General features: G+C 37.5%; 1 protein-coding gene across 1 annotated transcript in view; it reads left to right on the forward strand.

Annotated features, from left to right (window-relative positions):
• Positions 1-7,638: 7,638 nt before the first annotated feature.
• LOC126977118 (nuclear migration protein nudC) overlaps positions 7,639-14,961 on the forward strand; it is a 60,794-nt gene continuing 53,471 nt past the window's right edge. The window contains exons 1-4 of the mRNA XM_050825822.1: positions 7,639-7,848; positions 10,411-10,488; positions 11,407-11,626; positions 13,819-13,982. Coding sequence (XP_050681779.1) covers positions 7,774-7,848; positions 10,411-10,488; positions 11,407-11,626; positions 13,819-13,982 — 537 coding nt within the window. The 5' untranslated portion in view covers positions 7,639-7,773. The remainder of the gene's footprint in view (positions 7,849-10,410; positions 10,489-11,406; positions 11,627-13,818; positions 13,983-14,961) is intronic.

The raw sequence follows: 14,961 nt of genomic DNA on the forward strand, positions 1-14,961 counted from the left end.
CGGTTATACTGTTATTTAAATATTAATTATGTTAATTGTTTTTTTCTTTGATATAACTAAAACGTATCTCTTAGTTTGAATTAGTTAGACTTTGCAATGAAAAGAGAACCTTAAAATTAGATATTTGATATGAATTGATATATATCATATATATATTATTAGTTAATTATCGATAAAAATTATGGATTGATTCAAACACTATGTATTTATTATATTGGCAGCTCTGATATTACGTCATTATTTGATTATGTTGGTATCACGATCTAGTACAATACAATACAAGCGACATTACTCATTACTTTGTATGGCACTCACGTCTCTTGAACGTACCTGGTGTTTAAATTCTCTTTGGTCTGGACGTTCCAGCTAAGTGCTAACTGGTTGCAAACGGGCGTACCCGGTGTCGCCAAAGTAGGCTTGGTAAAAAATATAAATACAACATTAGAATATTGACTCTAGGTATAACTATCACAATATCGGCAGAATATGATTTTGTAAACAATGTATAGTATGATATTGTAGCTGTACCTACAACCAATAATATCAATTAATACAAATGTCTAATATCTATCTTGTAACGTAATACCTTCGTAGCATATATAGATCGTAGAAATATTAATCGTGCATATTAACTGTAATAAGCATATGCCGAAAGATTCGTTCTGAAAAGAACATTTTATTTTATATACCGTAATATTAGCTCTTATAAGAACCATTACATAATGCTGTACATCAAGTCATAGAATCATGCAGATCACCAGTAGTGATCTCATCGAAGTACAAGCATCGTCACGTTCTCTCGAAGACCGCAGATATAGTCACGTGATCAGTCATATGCTCCGCGTTACACAACCTCACAGCAAGGCCAAGCGTACTCGACTGAAGCGTCGCGGCGTCGATCACTATTCATTAAATTTTAATCAATGAGTGACAGAGTGGGTGCTAAATGCTCATTGACATCGGATGATTGAGGTTCGACACGAGTTTACAGAAGCGCGCGCTCGCAGGCCGGTTTACTGCGATAGCATTAGTTTTAGAGCGAGATACAACACATAATATTATTCTCAATTCATATTGAATGAAACGTTTAACTATTGGTCAAAATGTAAGCTTTAGTACTGGTGTGTATTTTCTAAACTTATAAATATTTTTTAAGTAACAATTGTAATTGGTTATCTAGTTTTAAGGATTTTGTATATATATCATGTAACTGAAGTAAAATATATCATATATCATCTTCCACATATTCCTCACAGTCTTCATACTACTCTAGCAGTTGTTTTATTTAATCTCCAAACGCTTAATCTCTCAAGTGGTGACCCCGAACAACAACACCGACGGAAGGAACCCGAACAAGAACACCGACGGAAGGAACCCGAACAAGAACGCCGACGGAAGGAAGCCAGGAAGCCCGAACAAGAACGCCGACGGAAGGAAGCCAGGAAGCCTGAACAGAAGAACACCGAAACCTCTGCCCGGCTACACATCGAAGAACAGCTTCACCAGCCCTCCGAAACGACGAATTTTTGTTCATCGAATCTCTGCTCGATGAATATTTACCCGACGAAGAAATGGAAGACACAAACCAGGCTCAGCCACTCCCAGCGCCCACCGCGACAGAAATCTCCAGCATTTCACTATCGATGCGCATACCACCATTTTGGCGGGAAAATCCGCGATTGTGATCACAGCTTTGAAGCCGCCACCGATGACCTCAAGAGGAGTCAAGCCCATCTGACACAGATGGTGCTCGTCCAATTAGAAAAGGCTGACATCGAACAAATCTCCGACATCCTATTTAACATACCGAGAGACAAACAATATTCAGCCATCAAGGAACGTCTCAAATCGGTGTATGAAGAATCCGACAGCTGCAAGTTCCAGAAGCTATTCGCCGAGATGGAGCTTGAAGGTTACCGACTCTACCCTCCGCATGATGTGGAATAAGCTGCTGCCAGCCCACGTCCGCTCAGTGCTCGCCGTCAGCGAGTGATTCAGCGTGAAGTTCACGCTGGAGGAACTAGCGTTGCTTGCTGACACGATGATGGAGCAAATCCAGGAGGTTGCAGCCGTCTCCAGCCAGCCACAAGCCGTGTACAGCCAGTCACCAGCCGTCTCCAGCCAGCCACCAGCATCAGTTCCAGACTCATCGACGTCAAATCAGGTAGATCACACACAATTCCTTATTAACGAGATACAAAAACTATCACTAGAAGTCGCCGAACTCAAATCAAGGCCATCTCAACACTATCATCGCCACCGATTTCGCTCGTCATCTCGCAATAGAAGCTCGTCACAACACCGTTCCCGCACACTCAATAGCTCACCAACACCTTACTGCTATTACCATCGCCGATTTGGTAGTGAAGCACGACGTTGTACTACGCCCTGCAACTTCAAGAAAGAGCCATCGGGAAACTAGAACGGACGTTAGCTGCGGCGGAACCCAGCGTCCTTCACACATCATATCGCCTTTTTGTCACAGACAAGAAAACAAAGATGTCATTCTTAGTAGATACCGGTCGATCTCAACCTCCGTCGACCATACAAGTGGAAGTGTATTGTAGCTGACGTCACGAAACCAATATTAGGTGCCAATTTTCTCAACCACCATCAACTCATCGTAGATTTAAAAAATCGAAGATTGATTGATGCCGTGACAAATCTTAAAATCAACGCGCCGGTAATGTCAAAGACCTTACCCACAGTACGAAGTATCGATGTACAGGCCCCGTACCACGCGATACTCGCCGAATTCCCCGGTACCACGAGATTAACATCGATGCAATTATCGCCTAAAATTAACGTGGAGCATTATATTGAAACACAAGGACCTCCATAACATTGCCGTGCTCGTCCCATTCCACCTCATCGTTATGAAATAGTGAAGAAAGAATTCGAAAACATGATGCAACAAGGACTCTACAGACCGAGCAAAAGTCCATGGTCTTCACCACTCCATATAGTACCTAAGAAGAATGGCGATATACGGGTATGCGGTGATTATAGACGATTGAACAGCATAACTAAGCCCGATCGTAATCCAGTGCCGAGAGTCAAGGACTTCACCCATCATCTGTCTGGCAAAACAATATTAATCACAATCAACCTCAACCGCGCTTACCAACAATTGAAGACCAGGGAACAGGACATAGAGAAAGCAGCTATCATCACACCGATGGGTTTATTCGAATTTCCTCGCATGTGTGATCTGGTCTGAAGAATGCAGGACAAACATTTCAGCGATTTATTCATGAAGTGCTCCGTGGATTAGACTAAGTTTTCCCATTCATCGACGATTTACTCATAGCCTCAGCAAACGAGACTGAGCATCGCGATCACCTAAGAACAGTTCTTAGAAGATTGGAAGAAAACGGTATCACTATCAACTCCGCAAAGTGTAATTTAGGCCAAACGGAAGTCAAATTTCTTGAATACATCGTATCGAAAAACGGTATACAGCCACCAGAAGAGAAGGTTAAAGCCATTACCGAATATTCAAAACCGAAAACTATAGAAGGCCTAAGACGATTTCTAGGCATGTTAAATTTCTATCGTGACCACATACCGAATGCTGCATCAATACAAGCTCCACTAAACGCTTACCTACACCATGTCAAGAAACGTGATAAAACAATAATTGATGGACCGACGAAGCATCGCAAGCATTCGAAGAGTGCAAGAATAGCATATCTAAAGCTACCTTACTCGCTCACCCATCACATGATGCCCCTATCGCAATATTCTGAGATGCGTCTGACAATGCAGTCGGTGCCGTCCTACAACAATACATCGAAAATAATTGACAGCCACTCGGTTACTTCTACAAAAAATTCTCAGAGGCGGAGAAGAAATACTCAGCGTATGACAGAGAACTCTCAGCCGTCTTTAAGTCCGTGAAACATTTCCGTAAGATGTTTGAAGGACGTGAATTAATTATATTCACAGACCGCAAACCCCTCACATTCGCTATGAATAAAACATATACTGCAAACGAAACGCCACGCCGAACGCGCCAATTATTATTCATCAGTAAATTCACAACCGATATTCAACACATCAGTGGAAAAAACAATATTATTGCCGACGCATTAAGCCGCATAGAAACAATAACAGTATCACCTACGATCGACTACAGCGAGAAAGCGTACGCACAAGAGCGAGACAGCAGCATAACACAACTCATTCAACAACCAAACATAACCTTCAAGAAAATAAATGTACCTAACACGAACCTAGAATTATATTGCGAAACATCAACAACTCATGTACGTCCTTACATATCAATAGAATTCCGCAAACAAATTTTTAATAGTGTACATAATATTACTCACCACAAACATCGTAAATTAATATCTCAAAAATTATTTTGGCCTTCAATAAATATCGACACCGGAAAGTGGAGTAAAAGTGGAGTAAAAAGTGGAGTGTATAAATTGTCAGAAAAGTAAAATACAACGCCACACAGTCAGCAAAATTCAATGTTTTGACGCAACCGATCGCTTTCAGCATATACACATAGATATTGTAGGACATCTACCTACCTCTGCTCAAGGACATCGTTATCTGATAACAATGATCGACAGACATACTGGTTGGCCTGAGGCAATCGCTAGCGACAATATTACAGCCGAGACAATTGCAGATATCATCGACAATCACTGGATCTCAAGATTTGGATGCGCAGCGACACTAACAAGTGATCAAGGTCGACAATTCGAAAGCACTCTGTTTACCAACCTAATGAAAACTATGGGAGTTAAACGGATACGAAGTACTAGCTATAACCCAAAGAGTAACGGAAAGGTAGAACGCTTTCATCGTTGCTTGAAGAGAGCCCTTCGTTCAAGGTTAACAAACACCTGTTCATGGATCAATGAACTACCAACCGTATTATTAGGCCTGCGCGCAGTTCTACGATCGGACACAGGCGTTAGCGCCGCTGAACTAACATACGGCTATAACCTTCGTCTACCAAGTGATTTCTTCGACATAAGCACACCAACATTATCTACCTCATTTGATCATACCTACGTTGATAAATTACGTACCCATATCGCAGCTAATAAACCACACTCACCTACTTCACATCGTAATAACAAACACATATTTGTTCATCAAGACTTACATACATGCAGTCATGTGTTTATTAGAATAGGTTCAGTAAAACCACCATTACAAACACCATATGAAGGACCTTATCGTGTTATCAATCGAAGCGGTAAAATTTTTACCATTCAGTTATCAGGTCGTCAAACAAACATATCTATCGACCGTTTAAAACCTGCATATTTATTAAATGAAACTGAAGAAAACAATACATTATATTCATTACCTTTACCTCTACAAGTTACCAAAAACCTTACCGATACCATACCTGACAAACATACCACCAATACCCAAAACACCAAGTTACCAGACCCTACGAACAACTTGACGTCCCAGCCTATTAAAATGTCAAGGACAGGCCGACACATAAAGTTGCCGGTACTTTTCACTTGAAGGGGACTCCTGTAGCTGTACCTACAACCAATAATATTAATTAATACAATGTCTAATATCTAACTTGTAACGTAATACCTTCGTAGCATTATACGAGTAGATCGTAGAAATATTAATCGTGCATATTAACTGTACTAAGCGTATGCCGAAAGATTCATTCTGAAAAGAACATTTTATTTTATATACCGTAATATTAGCTCTTATAAGTTCTCTCGAAGACCGCAGATATACTCACGCGACCGGACTATATGCTCCGCGTTACACAACCTCACAGCAAGGCCGAGCGTACTCTACTAATGCGCGTCGCGGCTTCGATCACTATTCATTCAATTTTAATCAATGAGCGACAGAGTGGGTGCTCATTGACATCGGATGATCGAGCATCGACGCTAGTTTACACAAGCGTTCGCTGGCCGGCTTACTACGATAGCATTAGTTTTCGAGCGAGATAGAACACATGATTTGAATGAAATGTTTAACTATTGGTCAAAATGTAAGCTTTAGTAATAATTGGTGTGTAATTTCTAAACTTGTAAATATTTTTTAAGTAACAATTGTAATTGGTTAACCAGTTTTAAGGATTTTGTATATATATAGTGTAACTGAAGTAAAATATATGTTCCACATATTCCTCACATTCTTCATACTACTCAAGCAGTTGTTTTATTTAATCTCCAAACGCTCAGTCTCTAAATACTCACGGTTATATATATATAGGCATATGTCTTTTAGAGGTACTACTAAAGTACGAGTTTCTGTTGTAGGTATATATAACCTCTAACGAGTAAGCACACTTGGCTTACTTTTGTAGTCACATATAATCTCTAAAAAAATGCACACGTGGCCATTTTCATATACCTCAATTATGTTAGGTATTCATAACTTCTTATAACAATGCATACGTGGGATGTTTGACTTCAAATTTTTTTATAGTAATAACATTAATAATCATGACATTAAAAATAAGACACTTGTACGTACCGTAGATTGGGTCCTGGTCTAACTTCTGAACTGTGACGAATTCTCACCTCCTAAGTGGACCTCCAGCTTCCTCACTGGGCGCAGCATATAGGTCGTTGTCGACGGTTATTGCTTGAACCCGAAGCCCGTGAACGCGGAGTGCCCCAAGGTTGTGTGCTATCTCCCACACTGTTTCTTCTACATATCAATGATATGTTTTATTGAAGTAGGCGTGTTCATTGTGTTTTTTCGTATATGAGAAAATATACATAATGACACCACACATCAAAAGTAAAAGAACATAATACAAATTCAAATGCAGTGCATCCTAGATAATTATACGTGGACAGCACCACCTTGATAGGAATGCACTTCTTGCGGATGTTAGCTCGCTAAATTTTTACTCTTCGTGAAGCTGGATGTGATTTAAACCGAGACTTGTCGGAAATTAGTACAAGGGACCATTGAATGTCCTTCCATTCTAAATGCACAAAAGTTTTCGTCCGCGATTGGTACGCCATAAAGCTGGAACTCATAGTGGTCAGCGGGAATAGAGACCGGCTCCATGCAGTCTTCTCCGAACATTTTGATCACTGACTAACAACTGAGGGTCGGTATGTAGTCTTCGCACTAGCTTGCCGTACTGTTGGTTTTTTATGGCTATTTTAGTAATCCTGATCCTGTCTAAGAGTTGTTGCACAAATTCTGCCCGAATTCCGTTCCGCGACATCTCTCAAAACACGATATCGTTTCCATAATATGGACGTTTTGGCTGGTTCGTAAAGATTCAGCAACTACCCATTGGCGTGCACCTCCTTCCAATATGCATATAGCTCTAATAATTTCTTCCCTTGTTAGATGTTGACGCGATATAACTTAAAAAAAACAAAACTATTCAAATCAAAAATGAAAATAAAAGTGTTTCGGAATGCGAATTAGTGGTCAAATTCCTTGTGCTGTTTGGAAATTCTGTGAATATTCCCAGATATGTATTTAAATTCGTAAGAAATAAAGAGCGGTTCTAAACCAGCAATGCGTTTGAGCTCGAAGCTGTTATAAGAGTTGTCAATTTAGACGTGATACCGTTGCGTATATAATAATAATTTTAATCTGTTTTATATTAGAAGAATCTCGAATTATTTAGGTAGGTACTACACTTATAATTCCTGACATCTGTCAAAATAAGAATATCAATGAATTTCGATAAACAAAGGTGAAAGAACGATTTACACCGGTACACAAAAATATTTGAAACAATTTATTGCATTGTAATTTTTTCTTATGCTATAAGTGTAAGAGTCATAAATAATAATGGCTAACGATCCTGAAAGATTCGATTCCATGTTGCTGGCAATGGCTCAGCAGCACGAAGGAGGAGTTAAAGAGGTACCAAAAGCATGTTAGCTAATAAATTGGTGGTTATTTCATAAATTAAACATTAAACAAAAAAGGACTAAACTATAATTATACATTTATGGTTGCGCGTGTTTCCACAAAACAAACTTGAATTTAAAGGTTAAGAAAATATTCCATATAGTTAAAGGATCAAATTTTAATAAGCTTTTTTAGTAACTAGGTTTAGGTTTATACCTAGGTATTGATCGAAAATATCGCTTTGTTTCTTTGGCAGATCTATCACTCTTTCACCCGGCGCTATTACATTATCAATATTATGATCCTGATACTGTGATTTTATTATTCATATAATTTGTCACAATACTGACAGTACTACCTATTGTTTATAATATTGTGCTTCAGTAACAAAAGCATCTGTATTATTATTACAACTGTTCCAGATGACAAAAGAAAATCATTTCAGCCATATAAATCTCACCCATTATATGTTCGATATATATATTAGGTATATGACGACCTGTGTAGCCGAGTGGTTAGTGATCCTACCTAGTAAGCTAGAGGTCCCGGGTTCGAATCCTGGTAGGTGCAAGCATTTATATGATGAAGATGGATGTTTGTTTCCAGTGATGGATGTTTAAATGTATTTATGTATGTTTAAGTAGGTATATTGTATTAAATATAATGTTGTCTTGCAACCCATAACAAAGGCTAGATATGCCTAATTTGGGGCAAGATAATTTGTGTATTATGTATGTGTTATGTGTGTTATTATTAGGTATTATTATTGTGTTATTATTAGGTATATGTTCTTAGGTAAATAATGATTTAGTAAATTATGAAATCACTTTATAATTGAAGAGAATTTGTTGTTGAAAACCTTTTATTTTAAGCAAAATACTCACCTGATAAATGCTATAACTATAAAAGAAAAACTTGCCTTATCCTTTCAGTTATATCCTTCATTCTCCTTTCTTTATCTAAATAATAAAACAAAAAACTTGCCCTAACTTCCCAGTTATTTTCAACATCCTTCTTTATCTTTTCTTTATTCAAATAATTTAATTAATCATAAGGCCGGGCAAAATTCACACAACTGCAGGAAGTGTTTTAAATTAAAAACCTTCACACAAGGCTTTGCTTGTGGCAGGGCTTATCTGAGAATTGTTCTTAGTGGCTGTTGGCAGCCTACTGGAGGTATTTCAATATGACACGTACACAGGAGCATGATTATTGATCTTTGGATCATAAATTTTAAGAATGTTTTGATACTTTATATTATATCTTTTTACAGTACTATAAATATACGATCATGATAGTGACTATTCAATGTCCATTTAACTAGAAAAACAAGACCAACAAACAATGTTTGTAATATAATATATGTATAACAGTATAGCTTTGTAATGTGACACACAAACATTCTTAAATTGAAGATCAAATGTATAACTTATATATTATGTAAACTATAGTTTGAACTGTCAGGTATTTTTAAAATTCAAACACCTCTTTTCTCGGGTATAACATCCAGATTTTCTCAATGTCTCAATTTTCACCAAGTAAAACATCAAACAACAAACAACTCTGAGAGTTGAGTTGACTCTATTCAAAAGGCGTAGTACCTGACTCATGGAAGTCAGCCCTTGTCCATCCGATCCAAAAAAAGGAGGCAGTTTGGAACCGGTAAACTACAGGCCTATTGCTATTACCTCCCTGCTCTCAAATATCATCTCATCGAGAGAATAATTAACCGCCAGCTCTTAGTACACCTATAGGGTCACCAGTTTATCAACGACCGGCAGTACGGCTTTCGCCATGGTTGTTCGGCAGGCGATCTTCTGGTAGATAGATGGGCCGCGGCTGCTGAAAGCAAAGCCTGTCAGTTGGCCTAGATATATAAAACTTCCATCATTTGGGCTTCCCAGGAGCTTATGCAAGTGGACCTCCAGCTTCCGCAGCATACAGGTCGTAAACGCTGGAGTGACCCAAAGCTATGTGCTATCTCCCACGCTGATTCTTCTGTATATCAATGATATGTTGGACACCTCCAACATAATGTATGCTATGCCGACGACAGTACTGGTGATGCCGTATACACGGGCCATGCAGGTCTCTCGGGAAATCGTCGACCAGTGACGGGAGAAACTTGTGTCTTCTATGGAGTTCTCTTCCGAGAATTTCGCGAAATGGGTTAAATTGAACCTTGTCCAATTTAACGCCCAGAAGACTCAAGTTTGCGCGTTTACCACTAAAAAACCCTATTTGTCGTATCACCGCTCTTCGACAACACTTCTCTTAAAGCCGCGCCTAGTCTCGGAATACGATTGCCAATTCCGTGGCCATCTGGAGGGCAAAGGCAAATTAGCTTCGAAGAGGTTGGGCGTCATTAATAGAGCACGGCAATACTTCAAGCCGGTCCACATTCTAGCGCTCTACAAAGCGCAGGTCCGGCCACACATGGAGTATTGCTGTCATCTCTGGCGCACCCCAGTATCAGCTCGATCCATTGTGTGTGATCGCGGTGATCCATATTATCCTAGAAATTATCCAAATTGAGGCCGAAATAATAAAGACACTGCACATTTTTAATTTCAGTTATTGGACACAATTGTGGCTTTCTTAGCAAGAAAAACTGATTTCTTCACTGGTGGCAAAGAAGGAGACTGGCAAAAGGTTTGTGTTTTTTGTATTAGTTTTTCTTTTTATTTTTTTTTATTCTTTATTTTTTTGGGGTTTAGTCAATAATGACTATGTCACACCCGTAGCTTACAAAAAACCTTAATTACCTCACACAATATATAAAAAAACAGAGAGCCACATATAACCAAAAAATTGAAAACACATCAATAGCACATCTTAAGGAGCGACCCCGCGGCCCTTGATAGTGAAGTGGCTAGTAAGCTATTACACATACCCACATTGTAATTATTTTTAAGGAGCCTCGGCCGCTCTGAAACGTTCCGTACACATTCCATCAAAAGATGGAAAACATCATTGATTGTTGTGTCTGTACAATTTTGTGTAATCGATCTTTTTATTAAAAATTTAAATTTATTTAATGGAATGTGCCCGGAACAAAGTCTTAACATTGTTACGATATCCATCCTTTTAACTTTGGAGAAAGCAGCAGATAAGGTCTCTATATTATTTGGATTTGCAAATGAAGATTGATTGATGACATAGATCTGGATTAGCATAATATTGACCATGGCTATAAAAGACATGCCTGTGACACCCATCACCCTGTGTAAAGTAGTCTCCCACTGGGAAAACTCCCAAGTCTCATAGCATACTGTTTGCTAATTGCACCGATTCTTAGTAAAATCACTTGTTACCAGATAAAAAAGATAATTTTGTTGTTACTGAAAATATCTATTATTGATATCACGTAATATAACTTCAGTTTTATTATCCTTAATTTATACAATTGAAAATCTTTATAAAAATATATAATTTTGCTATGAAAGAGGTAATTGTTGGTAGGTAGGTAAGTATTTGCTGAATAATGTTTTTTAAGACACATAATAAGCAGTATAGTTAAATTGGAGGAATATAGTGCCTGACTGATTATTTTGTAAAATTATTCCACAGGTAGTGAAAGACACTTTCTTTAAATATGCATCTAAAGCCACAGAAGAAGCTAATAAGATTAAGAAAGAGAAAGAAGAAGCTGAAAAGAGATTGAAAGAAATCAGAGAAAAAAAAGAGCAAGAGCGCCTAGCTAAAGACTTTGAGCCACCAATTGTTACAGAACTCACTGATCAAGAGGCAGAGAAAATGCAATTGGACATTGAGAAAGTGAACCATGATAGTAAGTAGACTTATTACTTCTTCATATCATTCATAATCGTACTTGTTAATGGGAATCACAATGTCCATGTCTTTATACTTAGTGTATCCTCTTTCATTCAGCCTCTATAGTAACCTCTTACTATCGTTGCTCTCATGATAGAATACTGTAGCGCGTGAGTCCTCCCTCACACACGGGATAGTTACAGAATCAAACAATGTAATATTCTATAATGCATTATATTCATTTTATATTGGACTGAAGGCCGACTGTTCTTACTTTACTTCTTTCTCTCTTATATTTTTATGTTCACTGAAAACTGCATAACGTTGAGTTCTTATATGCAGATAAGAACTCCTTGTTATAATACTGTCTGGACTCCCTTATCTTGACCTATGACTGTTTCTACATAAAATGTTTCCGAGTGTGGTTGAATGCCCCTTCTATGTCTACAAAAAGAGCATATATTCAATGTATGTTTGTAATAACTGATTCTGTTTTGTGCACCACAATGTGAAGAGCTGACTCTGTTAAGTTTTTAGTGCTATCCCTGTGGTGTCCTATTAGTTTTACCAGTGTTTACAGAAATATAGATATATTATTAGATATTGTTACTAGTAGGAAGCTTCTTTGCACAGGATGCTGTCCAGGTGGGTACCATAGAGGCGTTTTTTAGGGTTCTGTATAACAAAAGGAGAAAATAGAACCCTCTGTTAGTGTTTCAACACTCTTTATCTCTGGAATGAATGGAGCTATTGAGTTAAACATATTATTATATTCAAGTCTATAGTCTCTGGAAGTTGTGAAAAAAATCAAAATACTTCCTACATATTACAAAATACCAAAGTTTGTAAGAATGTATGTTTGTTACTCTTTCACACAAAAACTACTGAATGGATGTTGATAAACCTTAACAATTATATAGCTTCCACATTGGAATAACACAAAGGCTATAATTTATAAAGATATGGTGTGGTATTATCCAAAATATAAAGATAAGTGTCAAGTAAGTAGGAAAAAAATTGCCATCTGCGAGCTATTCTGGCGTGCGTCGCAAAAATTACCTACACGTATATAATGTATATTGGAAACCTACAATAAGCCATTGTAATGTGTAAGCCATTTTCGCCAAAAAAGCGAACCATGAAGACAATTAAAATTTATTTCGAACGGACATTTAGTATGTAAAAAAACAGATTTTTAATTATTTTTATAATGTATTCGATTCATGACGAAGAATGTTAAAAAAAAGTCTGCCCATTCTTATAAGTATAGGTTGGTACCTGATAATATGTACGGAAATCTCGGTGGGCGAGTCCGAGTCAGTTGCACATCTAGCGTAATTGTTTCGATATGTAGGCCGCCATAGCTAGTGTAAATAATGAGACCTATAATTTCTGTCATATCATGTCTCAAAGTAACCCGAGTATTTGTAATCTTGAGCAGCACTGAACTAAAGGCACTATCATGATAAAAAAAAGACTGATCCGTCTGATAGATTTGGCGTTTGTAGTCCTCCTTGCCTGTTTTTGTTAAGTAAACTGCTTTCGCTCGCTTTTTGGATGTATTTGTATTTTGAAGTAAATACTTTATATGTTTGGGTTGCCATTGTAGCAGTGCTGCCATTGTATCCGCAGTTACTATCTCACTCGCGCGCTCTTCACACTAGGATTATCGTAATTTTTTTAGTCAGGTGTTCTAACTCTTAACACATGGAGTAAAGCCTGTAAATATTGAAGTCCTTAGTAAATGCTGGAGCGAGTTGGGAACAACCGGTAATATGTGATATGAAATCATTATAGTATTTTCTGAAATGCCTGCTGGAATGTTATGTCTTCTTCTTTCTGATGGCAGTCAAAATTTGATTTTGGTGATTCTCTGATCTGATCTGACCACTACATTTTGGCAGCTAATTTGATCATTGTGTTTGTTGTGATTCTCATTAATATAAAATAAATCTATTAGATTTGTATTATTATTCATAATAGTCTGCTAACTTAAAGCATTGGTAATTCTCACTCTGTCATCTTCTATTGACCTAAGTCAGAATGAGAAAAAACACTCCTAAGCGGCTGTTTAAAGTTAGCGGACCATTATGAATAATGAGGGTAATGTGTTATGTAATAAATAAGTTTTTTTTATTTCAACTTGTCTGTTACTGGTTATGTAAGTGTTTAAATCTACCTTATAATTATTATTATTTTGTCCCGTAGAAGCCGAAAATGGTAGTGGTGACGCTTCGACTAGTGATGCCCCTCCTACTCCAATTGATGAAGAGGAAGATGATCCAAAAGAAAAAGGAAAATTGAAACCTAACTCAGGTAATGGATGTGACTTGGAGAATTACCGATGGACTCAAACACTAGAAGAAGTTGAGGTAAGACCATTCAGCTATTCATATTGAACTGGTCCAATCAGATTTAAGACAATTCTTGCAAAAGAAAATAATGGTTTTTAACCCAACAGTTTTGTATTGACAATATATCACACTAGCTGGAGACCCGTGCACTTCGCTTCACCTAAATAGATTCACATTTACAAAATTGAAAACTTTTTGTTAATAATTATTTCGTTTTCCCTGTTGTTCTAATGAAATAATACCACAGCAGAACTGTCAAACTGTGCTCCGGAAATTAATCTCATAGAATTTATTGTCCTGGTTTCATAGTCTAAGAGCCGGTGGGATTGACCTTCACCGATATGAAAACCAGATGACACGTATTTTTTATGAAATATAATTTATAAACAAATATGCCTATGCTAACTTGCCTATCAAAAAGTGCTGATAGCTCAATATCTAAACTCAATATAGCTCTTAATCAATTTTCTTTCATCACCATCACTCTTTTGATAACCGAATGAGTTTTATTTCATATATTTAACGCACACAATATGCCTAGATAGGCTTGCCTACTTATTTCTTGTACGGTTATCTGACACGCAGATGTGAACAGGTAAGTCAACATAGGTAACCACACCAATCTGCTAATCAATCGAAATTGATAAATATTTTAACTACAAAACCAATCATATAAGCTTGCCTGCAAAAAATCGTACATAAAATATTATTGCCAAGCTAAAAACTTTTAGAGTTTTAGCTATTTAATAGGTGCGAGAAAGAAAGTAGAGCGTAGAAAAATTGATTAAAATTAATTAAATTAAAAATAGCTATGGGCACTTTTTGATAGGCAAGTTATCATAGGCATATTTGTTGATATATTATATTTTATAAAAAAATACGTCTCCTCTGGTTATCAGATCGGTGAAGGTCGATCTACCACGTGTCCTCTACTATTAGTGACATTACAATGTCACTGGCACACTATATGGAATAGGAGGACAAACGAGCGTACGGG

The sequence above is a fragment of the Leptidea sinapis genome, chromosome 43 (assembly GCF_905404315.1).
Source record: "Leptidea sinapis chromosome 43, ilLepSina1.1, whole genome shotgun sequence".
In the NCBI taxonomy this organism is placed as follows: Eukaryota; Metazoa; Arthropoda; class Insecta; order Lepidoptera; family Pieridae; genus Leptidea; species Leptidea sinapis.